The 15,022-nt window shown below is 43.7% G+C and overlaps 1 protein-coding gene across 3 annotated transcripts; it reads left to right on the top strand.

Annotated features, from left to right (window-relative positions):
- Positions 1-673: 673 nt before the first annotated feature.
- On the top strand, positions 674-14,791 carry mtmr1a (myotubularin related protein 1a). Of its 3 annotated transcripts, XM_079184783.1 has the most exons (19): positions 674-975; positions 2,250-2,352; positions 2,434-2,457; positions 3,870-3,893; positions 6,222-6,309; positions 7,158-7,252; positions 7,351-7,458; positions 7,558-7,656; positions 7,850-7,933; positions 8,437-8,586; positions 9,834-10,022; positions 10,142-10,327; positions 10,424-10,582; positions 10,691-10,738; positions 11,085-11,177; positions 11,350-11,463; positions 11,549-11,592; positions 11,669-11,801; positions 12,759-14,791. In XM_079184783.1, the coding sequence occupies exons 1-19, from the start codon at positions 869-871 to the stop codon at positions 12,918-12,920; spliced, it is 2,010 nt and encodes a 669-aa protein (XP_079040909.1). In that variant the 5' UTR covers positions 674-868; the 3' UTR covers positions 12,921-14,791. The 3 variants fall into 3 exon arrangements, with proteins under 3 accessions (XP_079040909.1, XP_079040910.1, XP_079040911.1); XM_079184784.1 differs by lacking the exon at positions 2,434-2,457; XM_079184785.1 differs by lacking the exons at positions 2,434-2,457; positions 3,870-3,893.
- Positions 14,792-15,022: the final 231 nt, after the last annotated feature.

Genomic DNA, 15,022 nt, shown 5'->3' with positions numbered 1-15,022 from the left:
TGCCTTTTTCTACAAGGAAGTGACTCCAAGAGTGTTCTACAGTTTCACAACTATCCCAACTTACCTCTGACAACAAGACGAACCAAATGACGCGGTGCAGCTGAACATGTCCTCGCTTTTAGGAAACTACATAAACCACATAGTTGACTTAGTGTGTGTTGCATTTCTTTATTTAAGAAAACAAAGGTACATTAACTATATGTACTAGCAAAACTGTTCGTACCAAGGGTACATATACATAGTAAAATAATAAATATAAATAATTATATATATAATATAATAAAAATGTGTATATTACACAGACGAGTAATACGAATTCAAAATAAAAGTATCGGTTTATTATGTGTTTATCAAACAGCCTTCGTATTCTTAATGTTTCTTGTTTTGCCATATTGATGCAGTTCTTGATACAAATTAATATAAACATTATAAACAAATTTTCCCAAAAATAAAATGAACTGTTCGAAAACATATATATTTGTCCTACTACTTACCTTGAAAACATGTATAAAAATATAATTGTTTTTTCAATTCAATTCTAATTGTTTGCCCAGTTGTTGAACATCCACCCAAAATACTTGGCCTCGTGTCATCCTCGCATCTCTGGCGTGTTGTAGAGAGGCGGAGCTTCAGAGCGAGGCACAGATGCGCGTGAGAGGCGGGCAGGAGGAAGCACAAAAACCCAAATGGCAGGAAGCGTTCTAAAATACATCTACATTGAGCCGCGAGACCTGAAGCGAAACAAGCGCGCGCGCTGAGGGCGGACATTGAAATTAAACCGAGGTTTAATTTCATCCGCATCCTCGTGTTAGAGGGACTCGTCCTCCTCTTCCCGCAGTGACCTAGAAAGGAAACAGTTGTCTGGCAGATGGAGAAACAGGCCGGAGCTGCCGGGGCGGCGGACGGAGCAGGGCCGAACAGAAAGCTCTGGAGCTCGGCCACCGGCGGACCAGCTACCGGTGAAACCCTGGACAGGTGAGTGGGCTCGATGTTACAAAGATATGGCATGCGTCGCCTATCCACGTCTCTTTTTTTGCCTTTCCCCAATTTTTCAGTCCCCGTGAAATATTACACAAAACATTTCCTGAGTCCAAATAAGCGTTTCTTTAATTCGGCGTAGCTCCAATGCAAAATATTTCACAATTTCAACTTTTAAATCAAGCAGTAAGCAAAGGTGACAGAATATTAGCTGGTTTTCCACCGTAGTTTGGCGTGACGGTAATGTTGCAGTACAGTAGCGATGATAGTGCAGCTAAAGGCTAAAAGTGCATCTAAATGAACATGAACGAGGAGAAGACAGCTAACATGTTCAACAACACGCCAGTCTACCAGGGAGTTAACACAGCGAACAGCTGGCCTCGGATCAGTGAAACAGGGCTAGCTGCTGTAACGTTAGTAGCTAAGACAGACCTCAGTACTGTACTGTATATAATTTGTTATAATTTGATCAAAATCAGATTTGATTCATAATAAGCCATTTGTGAGAATAATATAAGCAGACATTAATAGTAATGCATTAAATGGCTGCACACCCACTTGTTACCATGGACAGACCTCGAGACTGAGCCGATAGGATTTTTGTTTATAACAAGATAAGTCGCTCCGGGTTGTAACATTTCATTTCAATATGATTTCATTTTCTAGTAAAACATCCTGTTAAAGCCTAAAGAGACTGTATTGTAGACTCAAAGCTAGGGATGCTCTTCTTCTTTTTGTCGTTATAATTCTCTTTACAGACAGACAGACATCCATCAAATCAATGATTTGTTGGAGCTCGTGCTGCTAGCTGCTTTCTTTAGAGAGTCGTCATCGCTGAGCTGCTTTTTAGCTTGGATCAGTTAAAACAATCCAGCGTAGTGAAGTTAGATTACCAACCTTTTAAAAGATCCTCGTGCAGGAATACATTGGTTGCGAAAATACAAATGGGGGGTTATCACTGTACTTGTTTCTCATGATGAATTCAGTATAATGTGGATTTCTGTAGCACGCATTCCATCTGTACAGCAGAGTTATGTCATCCTCAACACTGTCAACCTTAGTACAGTTAAGCCACAGTTAATAAAACACTTCCTGCTGATGTGTGAAACATCTTGGTAGTGTTGGGTTTCATTGATTGTCAGGTTAACAGCCATTTAAAACAAATATTTGTTATTTTATATTAATTTTATTAATATTTGTTATTTTACAGTTCGGTGAATACATACTATATATACATACTATGTATCAACTTTTTTTCTTGTTCTGTTCAGTCCAACAGGTTCTCATGTGGAGTGGTGTAAACAGCTGATAGCAGCCACCATCTCCAGTCAGATCTCAGGATCAGTCCCGTCTGACTTCACCAGGGACAACAAGGTAGCTCACACACACACACACACACACACACACACTCTGCTGACAGTATTTCTCATCAGTCTGTGTTTTGTAACTTGATAGGCTACGAGAAGACCAGATTTCATGGTAAGGCTGGCAGAAATGTGTGTGTGTGTGGGCAGAGCTTTGTGTGTTCAGTGTGTGTGAATGTAAAGTGTCACAGCTGCTGTCAGTGTTTAGGTTAAGCGACTGCTGAGCTGCTGTGCAGTTTGTCGTCTGCTTCTGGCTGTCAGCAGCCTGCATCCCTCCACCAGAGCACGCGTTTGGTTTTTTGATTTAAAAATATTCCTTCAACCGGCAGATAGGTTCAAGAGACGCAGCGTTGGTTTGTGTGGTCGGCCATATGAACAAAATAATAGCTGCTGAATGCAATGAGCTCTACGCGTTAACATGTGAGGAACGACTGTTCTTTAGTGTGAGAGGCGAGTTGACTAAACCATCCTCAGGTTAGCCAGCGACGCTGGAGGTCATTCAAATTATTATTTTCACTGAAGCCATGAGAGACAAGTGAGAGAAGAAACCTGGTGATTTCTCTGCTGTCTTTATGATTTAAGAACTGCAGGATAAAAAAACATTTTTGCAACATAATGCTTTTTTTTTTTTGTCAGGATCATTTTTATGTTTGTTGTTGTAATACTCATTTCGGCCACAAGAGGCTGAAGGGTGCCACTACCCCATGTTCTCCACAGGATTAAGATCATTCATGTTTTCTTCCAGGTCATTTATATAACTTGCTAACACACACGCGCATATATATTTTGTACCTGTTCTTAAGGCATAAACGCAGGAGAGAAAACAGTTTGCATCCCCTGCTTTATGGTCTGTTTGACTCTAAATGGACCATCATTTACTAAATGAACATCATGCTGTGTTGAAGAAGACTTGAAACTAGAGATTGAGACCATAAACTCATGTTTACAATGTTTACTGAGGTAATAAATCAAGAGAGAAGTAGAGTCATTTTCTCATAGACTTCTATACAACCAGAGGAGTCGCCCCCTGGTGGTCATTAGAGAGAATGCAGCTTTAAACACACTTCCTTCCTTATTGGCTTCAACTTTCAGAACCAGAGGTTGCTTCCTGGTTTGGAGTCTCTTGAGATTTCTGCCTCCACCCCAATACAGTAGAGGTCAATTGAGTATAGTTTGTGTCTTTTAAAACAAGACAGAAAGCTTCATAAATAATGCTCAGTGCCCTTTAGAGTTATCACATCTGTGGAATGAAGGCGTATGCAGCGCTTTCATGTTGCTTATTAGTTTTAAATATACATCTGCTCTGCAGCTTTTAGTTGTTGCGTTTGCTTTTTGCCGTTTGCACCGAATACAGGAAGGTCTCATTTTGCTGTTGGACATTGTCAAGAATGAGAGACTTAATGCCACGCAGTGAAAGTAACCTTCTGTTTGAGATCACAGCGTGAATGTAGTCGATTCCATTTCACATGAACTCCATTTGTTGTGTGTGTGTGTGTGTGTGTGTGTGTGTGTACTTGGTGTCTCCAGGTGTCCAAGAGGCTGACTCCCAGGGTAAGAGTTGTAGTCTCATCAGCTTATCTTCTGTTACATACTGTACATTTCACAGACACGCGTACACAGGTCTGTGTGCTAATTAGCCAAAAGCCTAGCTTAGCTTCAGGCTAAAGCTACCGCTAACTGTTACTAGTGTTTTACTTTTTTCAGATAGGAATAATGAAACCGCAGCTGATAAATCAGTGCGCTTCACTCCACTGATGCCAAGATCATATTAAGTGTAATAAGCTTCGAGGGTGCACATTGTGTTTCATGTAGAGTCAACAGGATGTGGTGTCACTGATGTCTGAGGTCAGAGGTGCTTCCTGCATCAGACCCACTGCACACTTCATCTCCACCAGATCCAGCTCAGTCTGCCTCCTTCTTCTTCTTCTTCTTCTTCTTCTTCTTCTTCTTCTTCTTCTTCTTCTTATTCTTATTCTTATTCTTATTCTTATTCTTCTTCTTCTTTCTCTGTACCTTTCTTCACGCTTTGTATGTGTTTATTCGTAACACCACAATGAATCCTATCAGAGCTCACAAGTTCAGGGTAAATGTGACACTACAATAGTGGAGTGCAGCTCTAATAACATTCATCAGTGTGTCACTGTTAAATGTGACCGTCCTCTCAACAACTGTTGGATGCATTGTCATGAACTTTGAGTCAGACATTCATGTCCCACTCGCGATGAATTTGAAAGAAATTGTCCATTTCTGTTCTGCAATGTGTTGTTACTTGTATAGTATATAATACATACTATCTAATTAGTATTTAGAGTAATGTGTTATGTAGGGAAATAAATTGAGAGACAGTTTATGGCTAAAAATAACCAGAGTCTCCAGTGACTTTGACAGACCACGGTACTTCATCACAGTGATGGATATGAAAATCCAATCATTAATGATCAGCACTGATTTCTGATCCTATTTACATGGACAGTGTGGAGCATCAGCAGAAGAAACAATGGGGTGGACGTGGCTGTTGAAGCAGTCTCTGAGTCTGACGGGGATGTAGCCTCTGGGGACATCGGTCTGTTGCGATGTAGCCAGCGGATATCCGGACCAAGACTTCCTTTTACGTGTGCCGGTTATTATTTACAACTTGAGACTGGACCTGGAGTTGGGTTTGTTTCCCAGCGAGCCGGTTTAGCTGAGCTAATTGAAAGCTAAATCACTGTCAGGCGATGGCCGGCGGGTTCCCAGATTGCATTTCAGCCTGCATTGAAACAAAGCCTGCTCCAACGTGATTGGTTAACATTTTCTCAGTGAGAAACCAGAACGCGGCCGATACCGAGATCTTGCCTACAGGACAGATTAGCCTCGGTCACACTCAGATTAGCCTCAGCCAGCTCACGTGGAATCCATCATGATGTGGACACGGAATAATGTGTATTTTTGGTATGTGGGCTCTGACCTCCACACACCCAGCTCAGCCCAGCAGAGAGGGGAGTGACGGTAATAACGGTGTCCTACGGAATAATGTCTATTCACTGTATGATGTCTCTCTGTCTCTTTTTCTCTGTCTCTCACTCTCTCCATGCTGCTCTCCCCGGCAGCAAGACTCACAAGATGAAGGGCTTTGTTACCATGGAGATAGTGATTCTGAGCATCCTTCCAATGCTTTGGCAAGTCTCTCTCTCTCTCGCTCTCTCTCTCTGTCTGTCTGTCTGTCTGTCCTTCCTCCTGTTCACCTCCTCCTCCTCCTCCCTCTGTCCTGGTCTGCATGCCTCGTCGTCTCCTTTTGTCTCAGCTCCGTTCAGCGCTGCTGTCCTGAAGAAATGACGGCTAATAACACGTGTAGCATAACAAGTTTGGAGTTTGACAGACGGGCGTCAACCAGACCGGGAGGAAGAAGCTGTTGATTTGCATTGTGGGAAGTGTAGGATCCAACGCTTCCCATACGAGGGACTAAAAGTCTCTGCTGTATCAATGCTGACCATTCTTTTTTAGGGAGAATGTTGGAATGTATTAATTCATTAATTTACTGATTTCTTCTCTGTTGCCTAATTTCTAACATCACTTTTTAATATTTTGAAATATGCCATTAATATTTCTCTGACATCAGTGTTGTTTGTGATTTGAATCCACATATATATCAGCTTTTATTTATCTAGTAAAAGAAGCTCTGATGCATTTAGTTTGAGTAATTAAGATCAATGTTTTAGCAAACTTTTAGCATGCTACTCGCTAGCATTAGCAGCGTTGGTTCAGTTAGCTTGCAGATGTTGTCGTCTAAATACACTCACAGAGAGATAAAGCCCATCTTAGCCGTTCATTACACGTTCAGTAATGCTGTGTCAGGTCTAGCCTGTTGTGGTCCCACTGACCGGTCCGTGTTCTGTACAGAACCTTCCAGCTTTGAGATACGGGGCGCCGGTCACAATGTTCCAGAACCAGGTTCCTCTGCTACCAGGAGAGAGCGTCCAGACTACAGGTGAGTTCGCCTCCGCCGTCCATCAGCCCTGTGTGACGGGAGCCCCGAGAGGCCAAAAGCTATCCTGGCGCCCCATTGTGTAGCCTGGTGTAAATGGTTTTCTCTCTTGTGTTCTTAGATACTCAGAGCATGAATATAGTAACTATGTACAGAAGCCTGATCAGCGAAGTCACTCAACTTCTGTGTGTTGTAATCCGAGCTTCTCTGTGCTTTGTTGACATAGTCCTATCTTTTAGTGCACGTGAGCGTGCCCCCCAGGTTAACTCTGCACTGCTCTCATACGGCCGTCCACACCCACAGCGTCACAGTGGAAGTGTAGCGCCCAGACGTACTTAGGAGGCTACCTGAGTACCACTGGCACTTCAAAGATTACGCCCAACATGTCAAACTAAAGATCTGATTGGTTGAAGACTATGACGATCAACAATATCGTCCCCATTCACTTAAACTGCAAAGGCTCTCTAGAGGGCATCGGGCCTCTCTCCTTACATAGAGACATGGGGGCTGAATCTGATTGGATAAAAGCTCTCCTTAAAGCAAGCTGTGCTGGAAGCAGAGCAAGAGGAAGACCGGAGCTGTGCAATGAGAAAATAAGCTAATGGGGAAACAAAATGATAATACATGTAGTGTATTTATGAAAATTTATAAAATAGCTCTAACTTTGTGATTCTGTTTAGGCTAGCAGAGAAGACTTAGCTGGCCCTAACGGCCCACCACTGCTATATATAGATATATATCTATAGATATACATATCTATCTATATCTATACATTTTTAAACAGCATATTCTTACCTTTCTTACCTGCCCATAAATCAATACCTTTTTGTTTCTTTGTGTGTGACGTGCAGTTAAGGATGTGATGTACATCTGTCCCTTCAGTGGTCTGGTTAATGGAACCCTGACCATCACAGACTACAAGCTCTACTTCACCAGCGTGGAACGGGTACTTCAGATCCCATTTATTACTTTACACCTTTATTTTACAATCACAGGACTCCTGTGTGTCTGCTGTACTGTGTGTTAATGTCTGTGCACATCCAGGAGTCTCCGTTCGTTCTCGACGTGAACCTGGGAGTCATCAGCAGACTGGAGACCATCAGTGTCCCCAACCAGGGAGAGAACACCAAGGGACTGGAGCTGGTCTGCAAGGTACCAGAGAATCAGGGACACCATTTCAGCAGTAACGGTGACGAGTCTGCGTTGACACCGACGATTCGTGTTCTCTCTGTGTCCTCCCTTTGTCATCAGGACATGAGGAGTCCCAGGTTCGCCTACAAGACGGAGGAAAGCCATCCGGACGTTGTGGAGCTGCTGTCCAAACATGCCTTCCCCCTCTCCCACAGCCTGGTCAGTCTCACTCAGTATTCACTAATGGAGGCTACACAATTGGCAGTATTTACTGGTGGGATGCCAGTGAGGGATCATGTCATTGTTATATCATTTTTTAACAGTTTTGTTTAGACTAAATAAAGGATTTGACGACATCAGTTTGGTTTGTGGGAGGTTTTGAGCACTAACACGCGTCCTGTGACTCTTTCAGCCCCTGTTCTCCTTCCTGTACAAGGAGCAGTTCCCCGTGGACGGCTGGAAGGTGTACGACTCAGCAGCAGAGTACAGACGTCTGGTAAGAGCACACTCAGACACATCCATCTCTCACCACACACTTCATGTAAACACTACAAGAATTCTACCAGCAAATCAACACTTATGTCAAACACAAATACTGTTTCTTTATTTTCTATCAGTCCACATTTTTTCAAGGCAGGGATTAAGTCACCTGGAATACTTTTAATGTGAAATGTCTGCACAGGAAATGTTTGATTGGCAGTAGCTTAAAGGGGCGGTTTGTCTGAGGTGCTTCTCCACAGTCAGTGTATTACTACAGTAGACGTGAGCAGATTAGTGTTCTTCTGTGTTTAGGTGTGTTCTATATTTAGGAAGCTGAAAGTGAAACTGATCTATGCTGTCTTTAACAGTGATGGAGAAGCTGCTAATGTGTGTACCGATGAAGCTAGTGCTGTGGAATACTGATGTATATTTTGTATCGCACAGCAAGCCTCTCGTTCCACAGGCAACACTGCATAGTAACACTGTATGGAGTACTCTTTGTACTGTGTGTGTGGTCAGGGCCTCCCTAACGAGAGCTGGGCCATCAGCAAGATGAACAGCAGCTACGAGCTGTGTGACACCTATCCCTCCATCCTGGTGGTCCCCACCCACATCACAGAGGAGGACGTCAGACGAGTGGCCGTGTTCAGAGCCAAGCACCGCATACCGGTCAGTGTCACAAGCACATACTAACATCAGTACATTTATTTATGTTATTATTTATATTGCTTTATTTGGTTGGGGACAGTGTACATTATCAAAACATTGCTGTAAATGTGACAGTTATTTATTTATATATATATTATAATAATAATAATAATAATAATACACTATTTGTGCAGCACATTTCATAAAAGAAATGCAGTGCTTTACAATAAGGAAAACTAGACACACAATAAACAGAAATATGGAAAAATAGGTTGATGACATCAAACACTTGATAAAATAAGATTTAAAAAAAGGAGAAATGTCATATTTAGAATGAATAACATGAAATGGAAATAAAACCCACATAATAATAATAATAATAATAATAATAATAATAATAATAATAATAATAATAATAATGATATTCAAATCAGTACCCATATTTGAAGCTTCAATCAATAAACACTGCATCAGCATCAAAGGGTCTCTCTTCTCTTCTACTCCACTACATCAGTGGTGGAGATTAACACTTTGTAATTTAGAAGAAGAAGAAGAACAGGGAATACAGATCAGTTAACCACATTCAGTCAGTGGATAAGAGATGTTGGTTTGTGTGTGATAAGTAAGTAGAAAATAAATCAATTACATAATCGTAATAGTATCAGTAATAATGTACGCTGATTACTATATACACAGTTAAATATCATCAATAATAACAAAGTCATGGGGGGTGCCGCTCCGTCCACTGCCAGAGCTCCAGAACAGGTCAGCAGGGTTTTTGTTGCTGCTGCTGCAGCTTTGAGACTCTAGACCTTCGTAGGAGGCAGCTGGCCCATCGTGCTCCGAATAGAGCTCGAGGAGGATTATTTTCATTCTTAAGACACTCAAAATAATCAGGAGAGAACCTTCTTCTCCAGACATGTGATGCTGACCCTTTAGGTTGTTGTGATCGGTCTCACTCTCAGCATCTCTTCCTTCTGAAGACCGATAGCTTAACAAAAACCAAATGTTTCTTTTTTGTAGAATAAATGTTGTCTTAGTAATTGAAAAATCAAACAGCAGGTCAGTTTTTAGCCAACGTTACTCGAACAGAAAGTAATAGTGAATACGTTTGGTACTATTTTTAGCGGCGGATGAATCCACATTTGATGCTCTAGTGAGTGTGTGGTATTGAGTCAAAATAAAGGACATTGGTGTGTTGATAAAGCTCACTGCTGCGTTTCCTGTCGGTCCTCCGGGTCCTGAACCAACACCTGCTCTTCCTGCAGGTCCTGTCCTGGATCCACCCAGAGACTCAGGCCACCATCGTACGCTGCAGCCAGCCGCTCGTCGGACCATCGGACCGCCGCTGCAAAGAGGACGAGCGTTTCCTCCAAATCATCATGGACGCCAACGCCCAGTCCCACAAGCTCACCATCTTTGACGCCCGACAGAGCAGCGTGGCGGTCACCAACAAGGTGCGACGCGCTGGCACTTCTCCTGCTTTCTCGTGTTGCATGTTGACTTATTTTCTTCTCTCTCTCTCTCTCTCGTTCTCTCTCCCGCTCCACCTCTGCCGCCTCCCCCCCGCGTGCAGGCGAAGGACGGAGGGTACGAGAGTGAGAGCTTCTACCCGAACGTGGAGCTCAACTTCCTTGAAATCCCCAACATCCACGTGATGAGGGAGTCTCTGAGGAAGATGAAGGACGTGGTTTACCCCACCATCGATGAAGCCCACTGGCACTCCGCTATCGACCAGACTCACTGGCTGGAGTACATACGGGTAACTCTCACAACACACACTTGTTGTTTCTTCATCACTGTGGAAGTATTTTACTAACAATGCTCTCCCACGTGTATATGTGTGTGTGTGTGTTAGCTGTTATTAGCGGGAGCAGCAAAGATAGCCGACAAGCTGGAGTCGGGGAAGACGTCGGTGGTGGTGCACTGCAGCGACGGCTGGGACCGGACCGCTCAGCTCACCTCTCTGGCCATGCTGATGCTGGACAGCCACTACCGCACGCTCCGAGGGTTCCAGGTGACACCGACACTGTGCCGCGATAATCAGCCGTGTGCCGTAGTCTTCCTCCCTGCAGCGTGATAATGTTCTGTGTGTGTGTGTGTGTGTGTGTGTGTGTGTTTGCAGGTTCTGGTGGAGAAGGAGTGGGTCAGCTTTGGACACAAGTTTGCCGCCGTAAGGAACCGTCATTGTGTTCATCGAAGCATTTTTCTGTGGCGTGACAAAACTCTGAACACGTTGATTCTTGACTTTAAATCATTCGTCTAGAGATAAATGCCCAGAATGTAGATATGATGATGTAGAAAAAAGCTTTTCTCTTGAAGCCAACCAAAATCAAAACTAGGTTCAAAACATGTCATGCAAGCATTAATGTGATAGAAACACCAAATGAACCACAGGGGAGAACAGAGACGGCTTGTAGTACATAGTTAGGACACATCACGGCCGCTCTCTGTGTTGAATACTTGTTCCGCATAAAAACCTGATTCAGTGTCGGTTAAAGTTCTGCTTTGTGCCGTAGCGCGTCGGTCACGGCGACGAGAACCACGCCAACTCGGAGCGCTCGCCTCTCTTCGTCCAGTTCATCGACTGCGTCTGGCAGATGACTCGACAGGTAACCAACAGGAAATCAAGTTGTCTTTCAACAGATTATTACAGCATTTGCAAATGGGCTCCGATCACACAGAGATCGGTGGTCTCCACGGGGTTAAAGTTCCACCTGGCTTAGGTGTTGTGGGCATTTTTGAAGCTGTCACTCTTAACCCTTCTGTGCCTGTTGACTGCAGTTCCCAGCAGCCTTTGAGTTCAACGAGCTGTTCCTGATCACCGTGCTGGACCACCTCTACAGCTGTCTGTTCGGTACATTCCTGTACAGCAGCGAACAGGAGAGGGTGGCTAAGGTGTGTACCATTCTTCTTCTTGTGGGGGGGGGGGACCTGTCTGATGGAGCCGTGTCACATTCAGCTCTTCTTCTGTCCCCTGCAGGAGGTGCAGACCACCACCGTGTCCCTGTGGTCCTACATTAACAGGTAACATACTCACCGCCTTGTTAGGAGTGATGGTGGGAGGAGTGACTGTCTGACTGTTCCAATGTCCCCCCACCAGCCAGCCTGAGGACTTCACCAACCCCTTCTACGTGGACTACGAGCACCACGTTCTGTGTCCGCTGGTTTCCTCCAGACATCTGGAGCTGTGGACGGGCTACTACGCCCGCTGGAACCCGCGCATGAGACCACAGGTAGGCGGAGCCTATGGCCTCCAGGTTATGGAAGTTACTATCAGACCCGTATGGAAACACGCGTCCCCGGCCTTTCAGTCCAGAGCCCTGCTGGCTCTGCAGGCCAAGTACATGCTGTTCTCCTGGATCCCACTAGGGGGCGGTGTGATGGAGCAGTAGTGTTTGATGTAAGGCATCAAATCCAATGTTGTTGCTAATCCATTGATTTATCCCAGACTGTGAATGAAGACAACATGAAACATGTAGTATGTAGGAAATGACACACACACTCTGACATACATACATGAGTAGCCCTAATGCTCATGAGTCTTGTGGGGTCTCTTATAGCCTGCCTGTGTGTTTGCTGGTGTAATCCTCGGTGTGGTGTGTGTGTTTGCTGGTGTAATCCTCGGTGTGGTGTGTGTGTTTGCTGGTGTAATCCTCGGTGTGGTGTGTGTGTTTGCTGGTGTAATCCTCGGTGTGGTGTGTGTGTTTGCTGGTGTAATCCTCGGTGTGGTGTGTGTGTTTGCTGGTGTAATCCTCGGTGTGGTGTGGTGTGTGTGTTTGCTGGTGTAATCCTCGGTGTGGTGTGTGTGTTTGCAGGTGTAATCCTCGGTGTGGTGTGTGTGTTTGCAGGTGTAATCCTCGGTGTGGTGTGGTGTGTGTGTTTGCAGGTGTAATCCTCGGTGTGGTGTGGTGTGTGTGTTTGCTGGTGTAATCCTCGGTGTGGTGTGTGTGTGTGTGTGTTTGCAGGTGTAATCCTCGGTGTGGTGTGTGTGTGTGTGTTTGCTGGTGTAATCCTCGGTGTGGTGTGTGTGTGTGTGTTTGCTGGTGTAATCCTCGGTGTGGTGTGTGTGTGTGTGTTTGCTGGTGTAATCCTCGGTGTGGTGTGTGTGTGTGTGTGTGTTTGCTGGTGTAATCCTCGGTGTGGTGTGTGTGTTTGCTGGTGTAATCCTCGGTGTGGTGTGTGTGTTTCAGGTGCCGGTGCATCAGACGCTGAAGGAGCTGCTGTTCTTGAGAGCGGAGCTCCAGAGGAGGGTGGAGGAGCTGCAGAGAGATGCCACCTCCCGCTCCTCGTCCTCCTTCTCCGAACACTCCCCCTCACACACCACGGGAACTCCTCTGCACAGTGTTGTCTGACACACACACACAGACACGTACACACACGCACACACAGTTAAATGCGTGTTTTAGCCCAAGTACTACAAATACTGATGTTTACAATGGAAAGGAGGCTTTACAAAGAGATTTTAAATTTTATAATAACATTCTTAAATACACTTTTAGCAAAGTAAAATGATGTTATGTAGATGGTTTTTAAAGTTAAAAAAGTATTTAAAGAAAGTATTAAAAATGTACGGAGCCCCTAAAGGGACAGGGGGAAGAAAAAGATTCAAACCGTTGCGTCCTTTGCCCGGTGACAGTTGCAGTAGTTACGGGGCACTGAATCTGATGAAGGTCGTGTTCATCAGACCACAAATGAGACAAGAAGTAGCTAGCTAGCCACAGCCGCTAACTGAAGTTCCATCTTCAAAGCTACAGAGCGCTGCCGTACGCTAACTAGCTAGAGAAAAGAATTAGCTAGCTAGCTAGACTTTTCTCAACTCAGGGCCCCATATCTCTATATTCCAAGTCACTGTAGCTGTCACAGGGACTCCAATCTAAAAGAAATTTAAGAAAACACAACAGTATTTCTCTTTTTTCCCCCAAGTCCCCTCAGAGCAGGGGTGTCAAACTCAAGGGCCGAATCCGGCCGCCACGTCATTTTATGTGACCCGCGAATCCGCCAGTTAAAAAGAAAAGAAAATGTAAAGTTAGACGTGATAATAAAAACATCCCCATAGTCTAAACTATGAGATAGAAAGTCATAATTATGAGATCCTTAAACACAGTCATAGAAGCAGCTCTTTAGCTGGTTACTGTACATTTGACATATAAATGGATTGTGAGTACATTGAAGACCACTTTAAACGTGGCTTTACAACAAATGAAATACTTCCCGTGAGATTGTGCAAACTCACCCTTGAAAGGATTTTAAGCTTTGAACAAAGTTATTGTTATTGTAAGGATTTAAGTTATAACAGAAATGTGCTTAAAATATATTTTTACATTTATATAACTGCATGTACAATATTTTTACACTTGAATAAACAATAATCAAATGCAGAGACAGTTATTTATCGATATGTTAGGAGTAGTTACATTTACACAGTCTTACATTTACAACCGGCCCTCTGAGGGCGACCGTGATGCTGATGTGGGCCAGAGTGGAGATGAGTTTGAGACCCCTGGTTTAGAGGCTCTGTAGAAACTATCCGGACACGAAGCCTGTGCTTATTTATATTATTTAAAAAACAATTCCAAAAGACCAGCTTCCCGGTACTGTGGGACTCTTACCATTCAACTCATGTGTATGAAGAAGTGCTGTTTGTCTCAGGGCTCACTGATTCACATGACTGAAAGCTGCCAGTAACGCTTCCTCTTCCTTCACTCTGTCAGTGACCTTAGAATCATCGTGACTAACGCCAGTTCTCTCCAAAGTCACGGGTGGAAAAAGAAAATATAAAAATAATATTTTTTTTGGAACAGGAACCACAGAACGGTCACAATCCTGGCATCATTATCCCTCACCTGCTGCGTGTTTTCCTGTATTTGTATCTAGAAATAGCTTTTTTAAATTGTATTTATCTTTCTTTACGTTGCCTTTCCATGTGCCAACAGTGTGTGTGTGTCCCCCCCCCCACAACACCTTACCTTGTCTTGTCTACTGTAAATCATTGTCACACATGAGCCAAACTACAGATCTGTAGAGCGGCCCAGGCTAGTTAGAAATAAGCACACCTCTTATGTACCGTTTGTCTATTTTATACAGTGTAATTATTCCAATGCTATTTAACCCATTAACACACTGTCTACCTGTGGCATGCGATCGTGCAAATCTTTTTTATGTTCGTAATGTTTCTAATAATGACAAGTTAAACCTCCTAAATGAGCCATAATCACTTCTGACATTCCGTTTAAAAAAAATAAAAAAGGGAAGAATTCAAACCTCCAGTCTCTTTCTTGTCTTTTAAAATGGTTTATTGAATCAATTCATATTAGTAACAAGTACCTGTATCATCATAGTGGAATAGAGAGAAAGCAGAGTTCACTATTACACTTCAAGCGATGAAGACTGTCCAACATTCAGTTGTCAGGAAGACGCACACTCGTAAGCTACAAGTAAAGTGTGTAAGTAGAGA

This window comes from Pholis gunnellus (assembly GCF_910591455.1).
Source record: "Pholis gunnellus genome assembly, chromosome: 23".
In the NCBI taxonomy this organism is placed as follows: Eukaryota; Metazoa; Chordata; class Actinopteri; order Perciformes; family Pholidae; genus Pholis; species Pholis gunnellus.
The sequence above is the reverse complement of the archived record's forward strand: the minus strand, read 5'-3'. Positions and strand labels throughout refer to the sequence as shown.